Genomic DNA, 16037 nt, shown 5'->3' with positions numbered 1-16037 from the left:
AACCAAACCCGACAGCGCGTAACTTCCGTGATCTGACATGAACCGGTGTCGCCACTGCGGCAAGGCTTTAGTGTTACCAGTCACAATAAACTTGTTGTTTCATTCGATATCACTACCCCTCGTTTTAGACAAAACCACCCGAAAATTCACGGCGCGCAATCGACTCGTAACTGACGGGACCTACAGGTGATTAAAAATGAGCATCATCATATACACAGGCTGCAAAGCACATTTTCCGAGAAATCGACAAGAGAGACTATTACGACACCCGCTTATCTACCTGTAAGGTCAACGCCCTGACCAAGAGACCAAGGCCCCTGGCTGAGGAGCTGAGGATTTGTATTCGATTACCAGACGTATTCTGCGATCTTTGGCTAACCCGAATTTACTTTGATTATGCTAATGTCAGTCAGAAAGTAACGCATCCAGCATATTTTATTTTTATTTTACAAGAAAATAAATGCCATATACATAGGACAGCAGCTGCAAGATTCATGGTTAATTTTCGATATAATTACACTCTTTGTCTACAGTTCTTTTCCACAGTAAAATCAGAGTGGGGAAAACCTACCTCATTTCGTGACATTAAGGATTGTAAAGAAGAAATCAAAACAAAATACTCGATATAAAAATTTTGTATTTTACGCGTAAGAAATCCATACATTATTCTACTAACCCATGATCAAGAACAAGCAAGAAGTGCTAAAACGTTGAATTTACGAGGTGCATTCAAGTTCTAAGGCCTCCGATTTTTTTTCTCCAGACTGGAAAGAGATAGAAACATGCGCATTGTTTTAAAATGAGGCCGCGTTCATTGTCAATACGTCCCAGAGATGGCAGCACCGCACGGCAGATGGAATTTTACCGCCAGCGGCGAGAATGAGAACTGTTTTAAATGCTTAAAATGGCGACGTTTTCCTTACTTGAACAGCGTGCAATCATTCGTTTTCTGAATTCGCTTGATGTGAAACCAATTGAAATTCATCGACAGTTGAAGGAGACATGTGGTGATGGAGTTATGGATGTGTCGAAAGTGCGCTCATGGGTGTGACAGTTTAATGAAGGCAGAACATCGTGTGACAACAAACCGAAACAACCTCGGGCTCGCACAAGTCGGTTTGACGACATGATCGAGGAAGTGGAGAGAATTGTTTTGGGCGATCGTCGAATGACTGTTGAACAGATCGCCTCCAGAGTTGGCATTTCTGTGGGTTCTGTGCACACAATCCTGCATGACGACCTGAAAATGCGAAAAGTGTCATCCAGGTGGGTGCCACGAATGCTGACGGACGACCACATGGCTGCCCGTGTGGCATGTTGCCAAGCAATGTTGACGCGCAACGACAGCATGAATGGGACTTTCTTTTCGTCGGTTGTGACAATGGATGAGACGTGGATGCCATTTTTCAATTCAGAAACAAAGCGCCAGTCAGCTCAATGGAAGCACACAGATTCACCACCACCAAAAAATTTCGGGTAACCGCCAGTGGTGAAAAAATGATGGTATCCATGTTCTGGGGCAGCGAGGGCGTAATCCTTACTCATTGCGTTCCAAAGGGCACTACGGTAACAGGTGCATCCTACGAAAATGTTTTGAAGAACAAATTCCTTCCTGCACTGCAACAAAAACGTCCGGGAAGGGCTGCGCGTGTGCTGTTTCACCAAGACAACGCACCCGCACATCGAGCTAACGTTACCCAACAGTTTCTTCGTGATAAAAACTTTGAAGTGAATCCTCATGCTCCCTACTCACCTGACCTGGCTCCTAGTGACTTTTGGCTTTTTCCAACAATCAAAGACACTCTCCGTGGCCGCACATTCACCAGCCGTGCTGCTATTGCCTCAGCGATTTTCCAGTGGTCAAAACAGACTCCTAAAGAAGCCTTCGCCGCTGCCATGGAATCATGGCGTCAGCGTTGTGAAAAATGTGTACATCTGCAGGGCGATTACGTCGAGAAGTAACGTCAGTTTCATCGATTTCGGGTGAGTAGTTAATTAGAAAAAAAAATCGGAGGCCTTAGAACTTGAATGCACCTCGTATTAAATGCAGGCAACTAAGTGTACATCATGCTACTTAACTTCGTTATAACATACCCAATTCTGTGACACTATGCATTTAACGTCGTAATAAAGTGCTTAATTTCGTGATAATGTTCTTTTCCATTGTTACAGTTCACTCAATATCAATGTAATTGTAACTAACACATGCAAAAATAATGCACTTAAACTAAGTAGCATCAGGTAACTGAAACCTGGCAACTTTCGTGGAACCATCATAAACAGGAACAACACAGAATAAAAGCAGTTTTATTCTTTCCACAACCAGCTCTCGTTTCTACACTGAAGAGATAAAGTGCTGGTATACCTGCCTAATATCGTGTAGGGCCCCAGCGAGCACGCAGAAGTGTCGCAACACGAGATCGCATAGACTCGATTAATGTCCGAAGTAGTGCTGGAGAGAACTGACATCATGAATCATGCGGGGCTGTCCATAAATCCGTAAGAGTACGAGGGAGTGCAGATCTCTTCTGAACAGCACGTTGCAAGGCATCCCAGATATGCTCAGTAATGTTAATGTCTGGAGAGTTTCGTGGACAGCGGAAGTGTTTCAACTCAGAAGAGTGTTCCTGGAGCCACCATGTAGCAATTCTGTACGTATGGAATGTTGCATTGTCCTGCTGGAGTAGCCCAAGACCGCCGCAATGCACACTGGACATGAATGGATGCAGGTGATCACACAGAATGCTTACGTACGTTCACCTATCAGAGTCGTATATAGACGTATCAAGGATCCCACATAACTCCAACTGCACACGCCCCAAATCATTACAGAGCCACCACCAGCTTGATCAGTCCCCTGCTGACACGCAGGGTCCATGGATTCATGAGGTTGTCTACGTAGCAGTACACGTCCATCCGCTCGATACAATTTGAAACGACACTCGTCCAAGGAGGCAACATTTTCCAGTCATCAACAGTCCAATGTCGGTGTTGACGGGCCCATGCGAGGCGTGAAGTTCTGTGTCCGTGCAGTCATCAAGGGTACACGAGTGGGCCTTCGAAAGCTCATATAGATGATGTTTCGTTGAACAGTTCGCACGCTGACACTTGTTTATGGCCCAGCATTGAATTCTGCAGGAATTTGCGTAAGGTTGCACTTCTGTCACGTTGAACGATTCTCTTCAGTCGTCGTTGGTCCTGTTCTTACAGAATCTTTTTCCGGCCGCAGCGATGTAGGAGATTTGATGTTTTACCGGGTTTCTAATATTCACGGTACACTCGTGATGTGGTCATTCGGGAAAATCCCCACTTCATCGCTACCTCGGAGATGCTGTGTCCCATCGCTAGTGCGCCGACTATAACAGCATGTTCAGACACAGTTGAATCTTGATAACCTGCCATTGTAGCAGCAGTAAGCGATCTAATAACTGTGAATGACAATTGTTGTCTTACATAGACGTTGCCGACCGCAGCGTCGTATTCTGCTGTTTAAATATCTCTGTATTTGAATACGCATGTCTATACCAGTTACTTTGGCGCTTCAGTGTAGTTACAGGTGGCGCAGGTGTCATTTTTCTTGTTATTTTACTTACGTTTTTCTCTTTTCCTTTCACCACTAGGTGATGTCGTTATCTTCTCAGGTAAATTTACGACTGGCCTCTATCAAAACCTGTCGTCAGTTGGCATGTGACTTGCTGCTGAAATGGACGGGTCATTCTGATCATCCATAGATCAACACGCTTCTTGCACAGAAGAGTCGTGACTTTCTGCAGCTGTTGTGTGAAATTCATCGGAAACTTCTTCAATATTCAGAAAAAATACCCTTTTATTCAATGCAGGTGCGACGTTCTCGCAGAAACTGCCTCCAGAAAAGCCATGCTAAGGAGACCATGAAAACCGTCAGGATCGGATATAATAAAAGGTTTCTCTTCTTGAAAGTACTTCCCTTTTTCTTGCTATGTCTTTTTCAGAGACATAAACATCCAGTAGTAGTGGCAGAATATAGCTGGTATGTGGTGGTATTGTGGCAATGATAATGTCATTCTCGATGGCAACTTCTACTGCATCTTGTGTCACGTGCCTCATAAGGGAATCCATTATCAGTATCAATGTTTTCCAACAAATTTATTGAACTAATTTTTTAAAGGTTCATTGATAATCCATCACTCTATGGCAGGATCACTGTGACTTTAGGAAGGTACCACCATTACAATTTATTTATTTATTTATTTTTTTTATTTTGCTTCTTCACACACTTAGAGTTAGAGCAACTGTGCCTGAAAGAGACACAAGACGTAAGAGTCGTTATCGTTTTCCTAAGCATTCATGTCGGTAATAATGCATTTAAATCCGACTTTGATGACTAAGTTTATGTTCCTTCATAAATACAACAACATAGAAGCGTCTGTATAATTACTTGAACAGCTGAACTTTATAAACTGATGTTACAAGATGAGCCTAGCAAACAGCGTGTTTCTCTACACACAACACACAATGAACCTCCTTTCCTGCACCAAGCGACCATTCCCGCTCGCAATGTCTTTCCCGTGTGAAGACATTCCTGCCATCTGTTGAGGATGGCTTGAAGGCCGACCTTACTTTCGGGCAAAGAATTACGTCTGCTGTCACGAAATAAAGTATGTCATGCAGTTAGGTAGGTTTACCGTAAATATAAGTGTGCGGCAAGAATCATCGCCGTCCTTTCTCAGCCACAGCCGCAGAGATTTAAGGTCTGCGCGTCTTCAGGGTGATCCCCCAATTATCTTCTTTGAGTGGGCCGAATTGAAGCACAGTAGCCCAGTTTTTCATTAATGGCCATCAAACTTCGTTTACCGATGGATAAATGGCGACAGTATTCCCCTGTTGGTAGACACTCTGGATGATGTTTCAAGCCACTGCAGTAGCTGGACGGCCGCTTCCCGTTACACTCAGGTAATTGTGACCGCTCTTCAGCTTATCTACAGCGACAAAGCCCCAACGGTGCTGACGCCCACCGTAATATCTCCGTATACCGTCTTCAGAATTTCATGAATGCAACTGGGCGTCTCATGTTGTGCCGAAGGAATTTAATCACAAAACGCTGTGCTACAACCGTTCGTCAGTGTCGGCCACTTTCTAAATGTATCCAGCGCAGCCACCTGTTGCTTAGGAAGGGCACTGTTACTGAAGTGAGCTGTAAAATGTTTGAGGTCCTGCGACACATTCTTGATTAATACATCACCAGCTTAATAAAGGTGAAAATAATTGAGACATTACTTTCTGACTGGTCTCGTACATTATACAGAATGTTTCCGTAAGAGCGTGAAAAAATTTAACAGGGCACAGAGGGTGCTTCACTGAAAAATTTGAGGAAGGAACTAGGTTAAGAAGGTAATAGGAATAAAATCAGACACAATTAACGTACCATTTGTACTGTGTGTTACAAAATGTGCCGAAACAGACGGCCACCAACCTCAGTGCATGCATGACATCGTCGAACAAGATTCTGACGCACCCTGCCAAATATACCTGGTGTGTTTCGAATCACATCACAGGCAGCTACAATTGTGGCAACTAATTGCGTCTCCGTATCCACTGGTGTCTCATACACAAGTGACTTCAACTACCCCCATAGGAAATGATCAAGGAGATTCAGGTCAGGTGATCTCATAGGCCATGGAATAGGACCTTCCCTTCCAATCTAGCGACCAGGAAATACAGCACTGAGATGGTTGCGGACATCGACACCGAAGTGAAGAGGTAGAACTCTTTGCACGAACCTCAAGTACAGGTGGCCATTCAGACGGCCACGTAGAAGATATTGCCCAGTGAGATTGTCCTCCGCGTTTCCATGCAGAAAATAAAGAATGTACATGTGAATAAACAGCACAGTACGTGTAAACTTTTACGCATGTTAGTTGCACACAAGCTGGAAACAGTAATGCTAGAGAATGCGGTAGACATGTTTACTTTCATATCTCCTTAAGCTGGCTTTCCGATCCGAGGTTCCCTACCTCAAATTGTTCCGTGGAGCATGCTCTGTGTCCTGTTACATTTTTGCACGCTCTTACGGCAACATCCTATATGTAGATTTGATTCGTTTCCGTGTCTAGTGGAAGACTGGAATAAATAGCCACATGGTGAGGACGGGTGGTATTTTCTATTGGTACCATCAGATTTGAGGTATGTGCATATCATGAATTTTACAGGGTTTCCTAAAAATTGGGTGGTGGGGGTGGTGTGCCAAAATATTTTAGAGTGGTACAGTATAAGTGGTACACAAGTGATCTACCAAACATGAGCCAAATTGATTGGCTGTGTGTCAGGCCTCCCCCTTTGTATGGCCTACAGTGATTTTATGAGGTAACGAGATGATCACCCGTTTTACATCGCACGGTAACTACTAAGTCAAAGGTTCCACGATAGCTAGTCATCGCCAGGTAATTAGCTAGTCAGAGAATTGAGATAATTACTGAGCTCCAGATATTCAGCTAGTCAAAGGTTTGGGATAACTAGTCATTGACAGGTACTGAGTGAGTCAAAGGTTTAGGGTAACTAGTCATTGCTGCTTTATCATCTAGGCAGAAGTTTCGGATCACTAGTCATCACTGGGCAGTCAGCTAGTCTAAGGTTTGGGATAAGTAGACATCAACAGGTAATTAGTTAGCAAGAGGTTTGGTGTAGTTACTGAACACCATATAGTCAGCCAGTCAAAAGTTTGGGATAACTTGCCACTTTCAGGTAATGAGTGAGTAAGAATTTTGGGGTAACTAGTCATTGCTAGTTTATCAGCTACCCAGAAGTTTGAGATCACTAGTTATCACTGGCAATAAGCCAGTCAGAGGTTTGGGGCAACTAGGCATTGTTGAGTTGTGAGCTAGTCACAAGTTTGAGATAACTGGTCTTTCATAGATAATGAGCTTCTGAGAGGTTTAAGATAACTAGTTTTGAGTTCTGAGAGGTTTGGGATAGCAAGTCTTCACTGGGTGATGAACCTGTCAGAGGTTTGGGATGATTAGTCCTCACTGGGTAATGAGCTAGTTAGAGGTTTGGGATAACTAGTCATCGCTGGACACTGAGGTAGTCAGAGGTTTGTAATAATTAATTATCACAGGGTTATGAGCTAGTCACAGAGCTGGGATAACTATAGTTGAATTCTTTTATCTTGGCAGCTCACGCATGCCCGCCCAGACGCGGGAGATTGCTGCGTTGCCAGTTGCACGCGCCAAGAGAAGCAGCGCCATAGTATAGTATAGTTCGCAAACTTAACGTTTAGGGTGGAGCGCGTAGTTTATGAAGTAAAGCCACCACGGCCGCATTAACCCTTTCGCTGCTTCAGAGACGTGCTCCCCGCATTCCGTTCTGTGCGCGATTTTGTCATCACTACACTGCTCGCCTGTGCAGACACATGGTGTTCCGATTGATTTGACGCACTTATCAATCGATTTCACAAGAACTATTTGGCCCAAAAATTTGTTTTTACACATCTTCTTGACTGATACCTTCCCCCCATAAATGACAATTTTGTTTCGATGTTCAACGCAGTTATTGTGTAGCATTAAATGTAGTAAACCATTGCACGAAATTTTGAAGAGTTTGCAGAGGTAAAAGTCCACAGCGTATACTTTCTGTATGGTCGATTTTAGTTGCCACTAGAAATTTCAAAAAATTACAATCGAACGAATAAAATTCAGGAAGTAAGACACTTCCATATTGTTTTTAAATAAAGAAAATATTAAGCATCGAACAAGATTTGAACTCGGAATCTTTTGCTTAGCAGCCAAACACCTTAACCGTTAACGCTAACGCAGCTCGTCGTTCAAGGGAATTTCCGGAGTACTTCAAAAGAAATAAGCAAAATACCGACAGACACAGCTGGTATCACTATGAATTACTCACGTTTCGTCCAAGTACAATAGGAAATAAACAATTACCGCTGTTCTTTATTGCGAAAAAGCGGTTAGTGAGAATGAATTTCCTTGCTATCGCCTGAATTAGGAAGCTTATTGCTTGTTTGGTTTAATTAATTAATAGAATATGAAACAGTTGGTATAAAGAACGCTTTTTCCAAACTTTCTTTTATAGAAAGTCTGCTATCAAGACATTGCTTTTGTTCAATAAATTTATTTATGACTGAACGTTTCTAAAACTGAAGACACTCGTCCGTGCTCTGCACTGCAGTCGAGCTCTGGCAACGTCGTTTTCTGTTCATTGGCTGACTGTTTTGTGACGTCAGATGCGCAGAACGAACCTAAACTCGGCCGCCGTCGTAAATGACGCGCACTTTAGTCATTGCTGGGCAATTAGTTAGTCTGATGTTTGGGATACCTAGTCAACGGCAGGTTATCAGCTAGTGAGTAGCAGTAAGTACCTCTTGGCCTGGCGGGGCGGCGCCGGCGGTGGCTGCGGGGGCGGCTGGGCGACGAGTGCGTCGGCGTTGGGCGGCGCGTTGGGCGGCAGCGGCAGCAGCAGCAGCTGGGAGGGGGGCTGGCCCTGGGCGGGCCGCTGCTCCGTGTACAGCAGCACGGCCACCGTCAGCCAGGCGGTGGCCACCAGCAGCGCGCCCTTCAGAAGCAGCGAGCGCCGCCGAGGCACCAGCAGCAGCTTCGTCACCATCGCGGGGGCGGGCGGGGGCGGGCGCGGCGCACGAGCAGGCGAGGCCGCGCGTCAGCTCACCATAGCGCGGACTGCGGGCACACAAACACACACGTCTTCTTGTGCTTCCGTCTCTTCAAGTAAAAGACACAAAGCAATTAAGCACGTTAGCCGCCAATGGTCAGTGATATCGATGGGGCAATTTGAAAATTTGTGCCAAATCTGGATTCGAACTCGGGTCTCCCGCTTACTAGGCAGATGTGCTGACCACTACGCCATCTGGGCGCAGTGGTCGCCACAATCGCACGGACTATCCTAGCATCCCTCCTATGAGACCCAAATGCTCAAGGCGTGCTAGGGTAGTCCGTCCAGTTGTAGTGACCACTGTGTCCGGTTGGCGTAGTGGTCAAAAACGGTTCAAATGGCTCTGAGCACTACTTAGAACAACCCAAACCTAACTAACCTAAGGACACCACACACATCCATGCCCGAGGCAGGATTCGAACCCGCGACCGCAGCGGTCGCGCGGTTCCAGACTGCACCGCCTAGAACCGCTCGGCCACTCCGGGCGGCCGTAGTGGTCAGTGCATCTTCCTAGTACGTAGGAGACCTGGGTTCGAATTCCGCTCCGGCGGAAATTTATGACTTGGCCTGTTGATATAAATCAGTGTCCACCGGCAGCTAATGTCTTGAACTCCTTCGTATCTTGATTCATAGTCGCTGCTGGATCAGAATGATTCCTAATCCGTAGGACATGTCCGCAAGAATAGACAACACTTGCCGGCCGGAGTGGCCGTGCGGTTCTGGGCGCTCCAGTCTGGAACCGAGCGACCGCTACGGTCGCAGGTTCGAATCCTGCCTCGGGCATGGATGTGTGTGATGTCCTTAGGTTAGTTAGGTTTAATTAGTTCTAAGTTCTAGGCGACTGATGACCTCAGAAGTAAGTCGCATAGTGCTCAGAGCCATTTGAACCATTTTTAGACAACACATATATAAAAATGGTCTGGCATGATAGTTGGATGTCATCTTATTAAAACTACCAGCTTCAGTCAAACAACACACCACTCTCAAGCACAAAAAAAAAAGACATTAAATGCGAGTCATGCGTCCAGACACTTTCATTTCTGTCTACATCAGCACTACAGGTGTGCCTACTTCAATCTGGCACTATGCTTTGTCGTAATAAATTAGATACTTGCTGTAATCTACAATTCGGATGCAGTTAATGTGTATTGTTGACCTAGATACGGCGATAATGACTGGACGCGTTGAAACTTCTCTTTTCTCTGTCCCCAAAGCTTCCGTGGCTTCGCTCGAAATCACATGCCCGTTCAGGGCCAGTATCGCCCTCTAGACAAATCACGCGAGGTAACACTTCACAATTTAATAGTAAACGTTTACTGCCCGACCCGGATTAATTTCCAACTCTGTTACATTTGCAAAATCTGTCGGAATAAGTGTCGCCAGCTTTGTTCTGGCCCAAAAGCCCTGTGGCTATCTAATTACTTCAGAAAAGATTCGGAGATCCGACAGGTAGACAGGAAACGCTCACCACACACCACATATGGCCATCAAGTGTTATTGGTACTAGCAATTGGCGCTGCTAATCACTGCCGTATCCTGATGTGGGTCGCGACATACTTTAGAAGCTCACTCTCGAAGGTCAGAGGTCATCCATTCCTTGGTACCCGAGTGCAGTGTTTTGTACTCTGTTTGACCAAAAATGGTAGTTTTAACAAAGTTAAATGTAGCCCTTTTTGCCAAATCTCGATATTTAGAAAATATTAATGTAAACCATCACAATCTTAAAATATGCAACTTTATCAATTAATGAATCCTCAGCACTCTTGAATGCACCTCGCATTTGGAGTACAAGCGACCACGTTTACGTGCGTCACACCTCTCCGAAGCCGGAAACTTTCACTGTCGCGTTTATATGTTCGACCTCAATCGATTTTTTATTTATTTTTATTTCTAATTTATTTTTATTTCTAATTTCAATTAATTCCAGAGAGTACAGAACATGAGAAGAAATTTTTGGAAATTTGTGGTAAGTTCCTATGGGCTTACACACTACTTAATCTAACTTACGCTAAGGACAAAACACACACACACACACACACACACACACACACACACACACACACACTCCCGAGGGAGGACTCGAACCTCCAACGGAGGCAGCCGCGGGGCCCAGAACAAATATATTTCGACAAGGAGCATAAGGTCTCTGATGTTAACTTGTAATGTTACGGAACATGTCTGTCGGTGTCGCCGGCTCAATGTGTCCTGAAATTCAAAACTACTCCGTGTACCGATGGTTTGGCTGTACCTGTGAATGTCAGACAAAGGATATATTTTCACCACGATGGGGCTCTAACCCATTTTCGCATTGCAGTGACGAATCATCTGCGATCCACTAGTGCGAGGAATCATCTGAGCAGTTATCTGAGATACATCGCCTAGAATCGAAAAGTCGATCGAGGTGGCCCCATTGCCCGGCCACCCACGCCACCTGACCTCTCCTGTCTGATTCCCTCCTCTGGGGGCATATGAAGCATCTGGTGTATGAAACGGTTGTGGAAATGTAAGAAGACTTCATCGATATAATTGCCGTCGCTACTGGTACAATTAGGGCGGAAATGCCAGCTAACTTCGGACACGACAGTCAACTGTCTGATGATGTACAGCGTGCGTACAGGGCAGTTGTGTATTCGAGCAGTTCCTGTGAATGGGACTCCTGTAATTAGCATGCTAAACTATATTCTGTGTAAATCTTCCCTATCATCAACAATAGCAGTCGTGTACCGTAAAGTGGTCACACCGGTATTTAAGAAAGGTAGTAGGAGAAATCCACTACTTTAGAGGCCCATAACATTAACGTCGATATGCAGCAGGATTTTAGAACATACATTGTGTTCGAACATTATGAATTACCTCGAAGAAAACGGTCTATTGACACACAGTCAACACGGATTTAAAAAACGTCGTTCTTGTAAAGCACAACTAGCTCTTTACCCGCACGAAGTGTTGACTGCTATTGACAAGAGATTTCGAACTGATTCCGTATTTCTGGATTTCCGGAAGGCTTTTGACACTGTACCGCGCAAGCAGCTTGTAATGAAATTGCGTGTTTATGGAGTATCGTCTCGGTTGTGTGACTGGATTCATGATTTCCTGTCAGAGGGGTCACAGTTCGTAGTAACTGACGGAAAGTCATCGAGTAAAACAGAAATGATTTCTCGCGTTCCCCAAAGTAGTGTTATAGGTCATTTGCTGTTCCTTATCTATATAAACGATTTGAGAGACAATATGAGCAGCCGTCTTAGTTTGTCTGCAGATGATTCTGTCGTTTATCGGCTATTAAATCCATCAGAAGATCAAAACAAATTGCAAAACGATTTAGAAAAGATATCTGTATGGTGCAAAAATTAGCAGTCGACCCTAAATCACGAAAAGTGTGATTTCATCCACATAAGTGCTAAAAAGAATCCCTTAAACTTCGGTTACACGATAAATCAGTCAAATCTAAAGGCCATAAATTCAACTAAAAACCTAGGAATTACAATTACGAAAGACTTAAATTGGAAAGAACACATAGAAAATGTTGTGGGGAAGGCTAACTAAAGGCTGCGTTTTATTGGCAGGGCACTTAGAAAATGTAACAGATCTACTAAGGAGACTGCGCTTCTCCATCCTCTTTTAGAATCGTGCTGCACGGTGTGGGATCCTTACCAGATAGGACTGACGGAGTACATCGAAAAAGTTCAAATAAAGGCAGCACGTTTTGTATTATCGCGAAATATGGGAGAGAGTGTTACAGAAATGATACAGGATTTGGGGTGGACATCATTAAAAGAAAGGCGTTTTTCGTAGCGACTAAATCTTCTCACGAAATTCCAATCACCAACTTTCTCCTCCTAATGCTAAAATATTTTGTTGAAACCGACCTACATAGGGCGGAACGATCACCACGATAAAAAAGGGAAATCAGAGCTCGTACGGAAAGATATAGGTGTTCATTCTTTCCGCGCGCTATACGAGATTGGAATAATAGAGAATTGTGAACGTGGTTCGATGAATCCTCTGCCAAGCACTTAAATGTGATTTGCAGAGTATCCATGTAGATGTAAATTTATTTGTTTCATGTTTTATACCTTCTGTATCAATTTTATCAGTTTGAAAGAATACTTTCGGAACGCCCCGTATATTTGTTTTAGACACGTCGCATTCAAGCCCTGAGGACCATGCGATGCAGACCGATTACTATCTCGTTCTCTTCTAATGGCGACTTTCGGATGGAGTATGGTGGGGCATGTGACCAGCACAGCGCATTCCCAGTCATAGTAACTTATCAACTGGTTGAGGACATCCCGTTCCTGTCCTCTCACCAAGGAAAAACCCCTAGCAGTACGGGGAACTAAACGAGGCTTCTCCGCATGACAGTCAAACACGCTGTCACCTCAGCTAGGGGGTCGGGCCAATCAATTTTAGTAGACGATCAAATAGCAGTTTACTGAGCATAACTTGTATTATATGAATGGCACGTATAAAGAATTTCGTCAGTACACTGAAATAAGGTTAACGGTACCTCTATCATTTTATAATAGGAAGAGAGTAAGGTTTCCCTGTGGATGTGAATGTGCTCGAATGGTGGTGGTGGTGGTGGAGAAGGAGGTTGGTTGGTTGGTTGGCTAGTTGGTTGGTTGGTTACTGATTTGGCGGAGAGAACCAAACAGCGAGGTCATCGGTCCCATCGGATTACGGAAGGATGGGGAATTAAGTCGGCCCTGCCCTTTCAATGGAACCATCCCGTCATTTGCCTGAAGCGATTTAGGGAAATCACGGAAAACCTAAATCAAGATGTCGGGGCGCGGGTTTGAACCGTCGTCCTCCTGAATGTGAATCCTGTGTGCTAACCACCGCGCCACCTCACTCGGTGGTGGTGGTGGTGGTGGTGGTGGTGGTGGAGGAGGAGGAGGAGGAGGAGGAGGGGTTAATCAAGGAAAGATGATTAAAAGTCTTATCCATGCTAGTTAATGTCTGACAAACGGTTTATTACACCACTGCGCACTGTGCAAAAAAGTGCTAAATAATAACTGGGGAACGTTATTACACTCATACGTTACAGAGACTCTGAATGGCCAGAAAACTTCCGAATTAATGAAGACACACACCTGATTGTGTGCACAAAAATTGACGAATATCTCCTCACCTGCCATTACTTGTAAACGTGAACCTTTGTAAACGAGAACCTTTCCATCTAAAAGACAGTGTGAGTACAGCAATTTAGTAATTCACCAGCTACATAGGATATTGAGTTGTCGCCCAGCAGTACGATTTTTCAAATTCAGGAAATCTACCAAAATTCGTCTGTGTCTTCCTATTTAATAAAGATAAAATATGATTCTCTTCAATTAAATAAAGGATATGAATAGCTCCCGATCAGTCCTATATTCCTTTGCACCACTCTGCACAAACTAGCTTCGTTTCTTTTTATATAGCAGTTAGAAGCATAACAACACAATCACTACTCAAATACGCTAAGGGCGTTTGAACAGAGTGAAAATCGCCCGTGGGAGCTGAAATCAAACAGCCACAAAAACAATTTTAGAATATGCAACTGCTTTAATGTTCGGAGTATCTACCGTGACGTAAGCAAGCATATACAAATTAGACCGTCCGTCAGTTTCTGCTCCTGAGTAAGAATACAATCATTGGATCAAACAGAAATAAGTAAATGTTATCCGTTAAGTCAAAGTGTTTCTTAGGATAAGACGTTAACAAATAGTTAACGATACATATATTTTAAAATCGTAATTCTGTGAATATTAAAAAATCGCTTAAATAGTTATGGAATGTTAAGTGATTAGCGAAAATCAGGCCAGTTTCCGACTATGGAACGCAGTAAGTCCAATAGCGCAGGCAGAGAAAGACATGATATAAGTTAAATTTAGAAAGCGTCTGCTACATATTTAGCTTCCATAAAATACGGCGAGATCTGAAAATTAAGAGCTTCCTGTTTCAAAATCCATATATAATAATTTAAATTTGGAATGACATATAACTTCGAAAGAAAGATTGTGCTGTCAAGAAATTTTGAGTGTGTTAGTAACACACACAATATCTCTCTCTCTCTCTCTCTCTCTCTCTCTCTCTCTCTCTGTGTGTGTGTGTGTGTGTGTGTGTGTGTGTGTGTGTGTGTGTGTTTGTTTGTTTGTTTGTTTGAAGGCTGGTTCAGCCATTTATGATTCCAGACAGACACAGCGCTGCTAACTTAATGTTTATGAATAGCGACAGTTGGAAGTTAAATTCATGAAAGTTGTGTTATGTAACAGAGAAATCTACGACAAGTAAAAACACAGAGAGGGGGGCCTAATGTAAAACAACGCACCTACAGCTACATACGACAAAATTTAGTTTGTACAACCGTTCCAAACCCCTATTTCATATATGCTTTCATTAGAAATGCCTTAACTCCCATTATAAAATGCTTTTCTAATGAACAAAATTCCATATAACTGTAATTGAAAGCAGGTTTGGTGCAAAGAAAAGAACTAGTTTAAAATAACAGCCGGCCACTGTGGCCGAGCGGTTCTGGGCGCTTCATTCCGGAACCGCGCTGCTGCTACGGTCGCAGGTTGGAATCCTGCCTCGGCATGGATGTGTGTGATGTCCTTAGGTTAGTTAGGTTTAAGTAGGTCTAAGTTCTAGGGGACTGATGACCTCAGATGTTAAGTCGCATAGTGCTTAGAGACGTTTGAACCATATTTTTTAATTAACAACACACAACGCTACTTAAACCCACAAATGAAGAAATTTTTTAATTTGATTTTGGTGTTAACGTGTAGCCAGATATCTAAATGGTTCAAATGGCTCTGAGCACTACGGAACTTGACATCTGAGGCCATCAGTCCCGTAGAACCTAGAACTACCTAAACCTAACTAACCTAAGGACATCACACACATCCGTGTACGAGGCAGGATTCGAACCATCGACCGTAGCGGTCGCGTGGTACCCGATTGAAGCGCCTAGAACTGCTCGGCCACAACGGTCAGCAGCCAGATATCTGTTGAAATGACGATGATGAGCGGACAAGGACGGTGATAATACGTCAGTCTAAACATTTCTCTTCCAATTTTTTTCCAAAGAATAATTTTTGAGCTCTATGCAGATTGTACTGCCGTTACAAAAGTGCATTCTTCATTTCTAGAAAACAAAAAGCAGTATTTACTAATTTTATAAGAATTCGAATACATACAGCACTTACGAATCTGTTAGCCATGTCCACGGTTTAGAGATCCCCGTTGCAAAACCTACTGGCGCCCTAGGAACAGCAGGAATTTGCCTTCAAAGCTAATCAGTTTTCTTCATTACCTCCCACGTATGATAAATCAACAAACTGATACTCATTATCGCAGGATGCTTTCACAGATATTATTACTGGCACGGTGCGTCATCT

The 16037-nt window shown here is 43.8% G+C and overlaps 1 protein-coding gene across 3 annotated transcripts in view; it reads right to left on the bottom strand.

The window, feature by feature from the left end:
• Nucleotides 1-16037, bottom strand: part of LOC126253261 (putative polypeptide N-acetylgalactosaminyltransferase 9) — a 598235-nt gene that overhangs the window by 178848 nt on the left and 403350 nt on the right. For all 3 annotated transcript variants that reach the window (XM_049954469.1, XM_049954467.1, XM_049954468.1), the window contains one exon: nucleotides 8351-8666. In XM_049954469.1, coding sequence (XP_049810426.1) covers nucleotides 8351-8595 — 245 coding nt within the window. In that variant the 5' untranslated portion in view covers nucleotides 8596-8666. The remainder of the gene's footprint in view (nucleotides 1-8350; nucleotides 8667-16037) is intronic.

Source organism: Schistocerca nitens, chromosome 4 (genome assembly GCF_023898315.1).
Source record: "Schistocerca nitens isolate TAMUIC-IGC-003100 chromosome 4, iqSchNite1.1, whole genome shotgun sequence".
In the NCBI taxonomy this organism is placed as follows: Eukaryota; Metazoa; Arthropoda; class Insecta; order Orthoptera; family Acrididae; genus Schistocerca; species Schistocerca nitens.
Note: the sequence above shows the minus strand (reverse complement) of the source record. Positions and strands in the feature narration are given on the sequence as shown.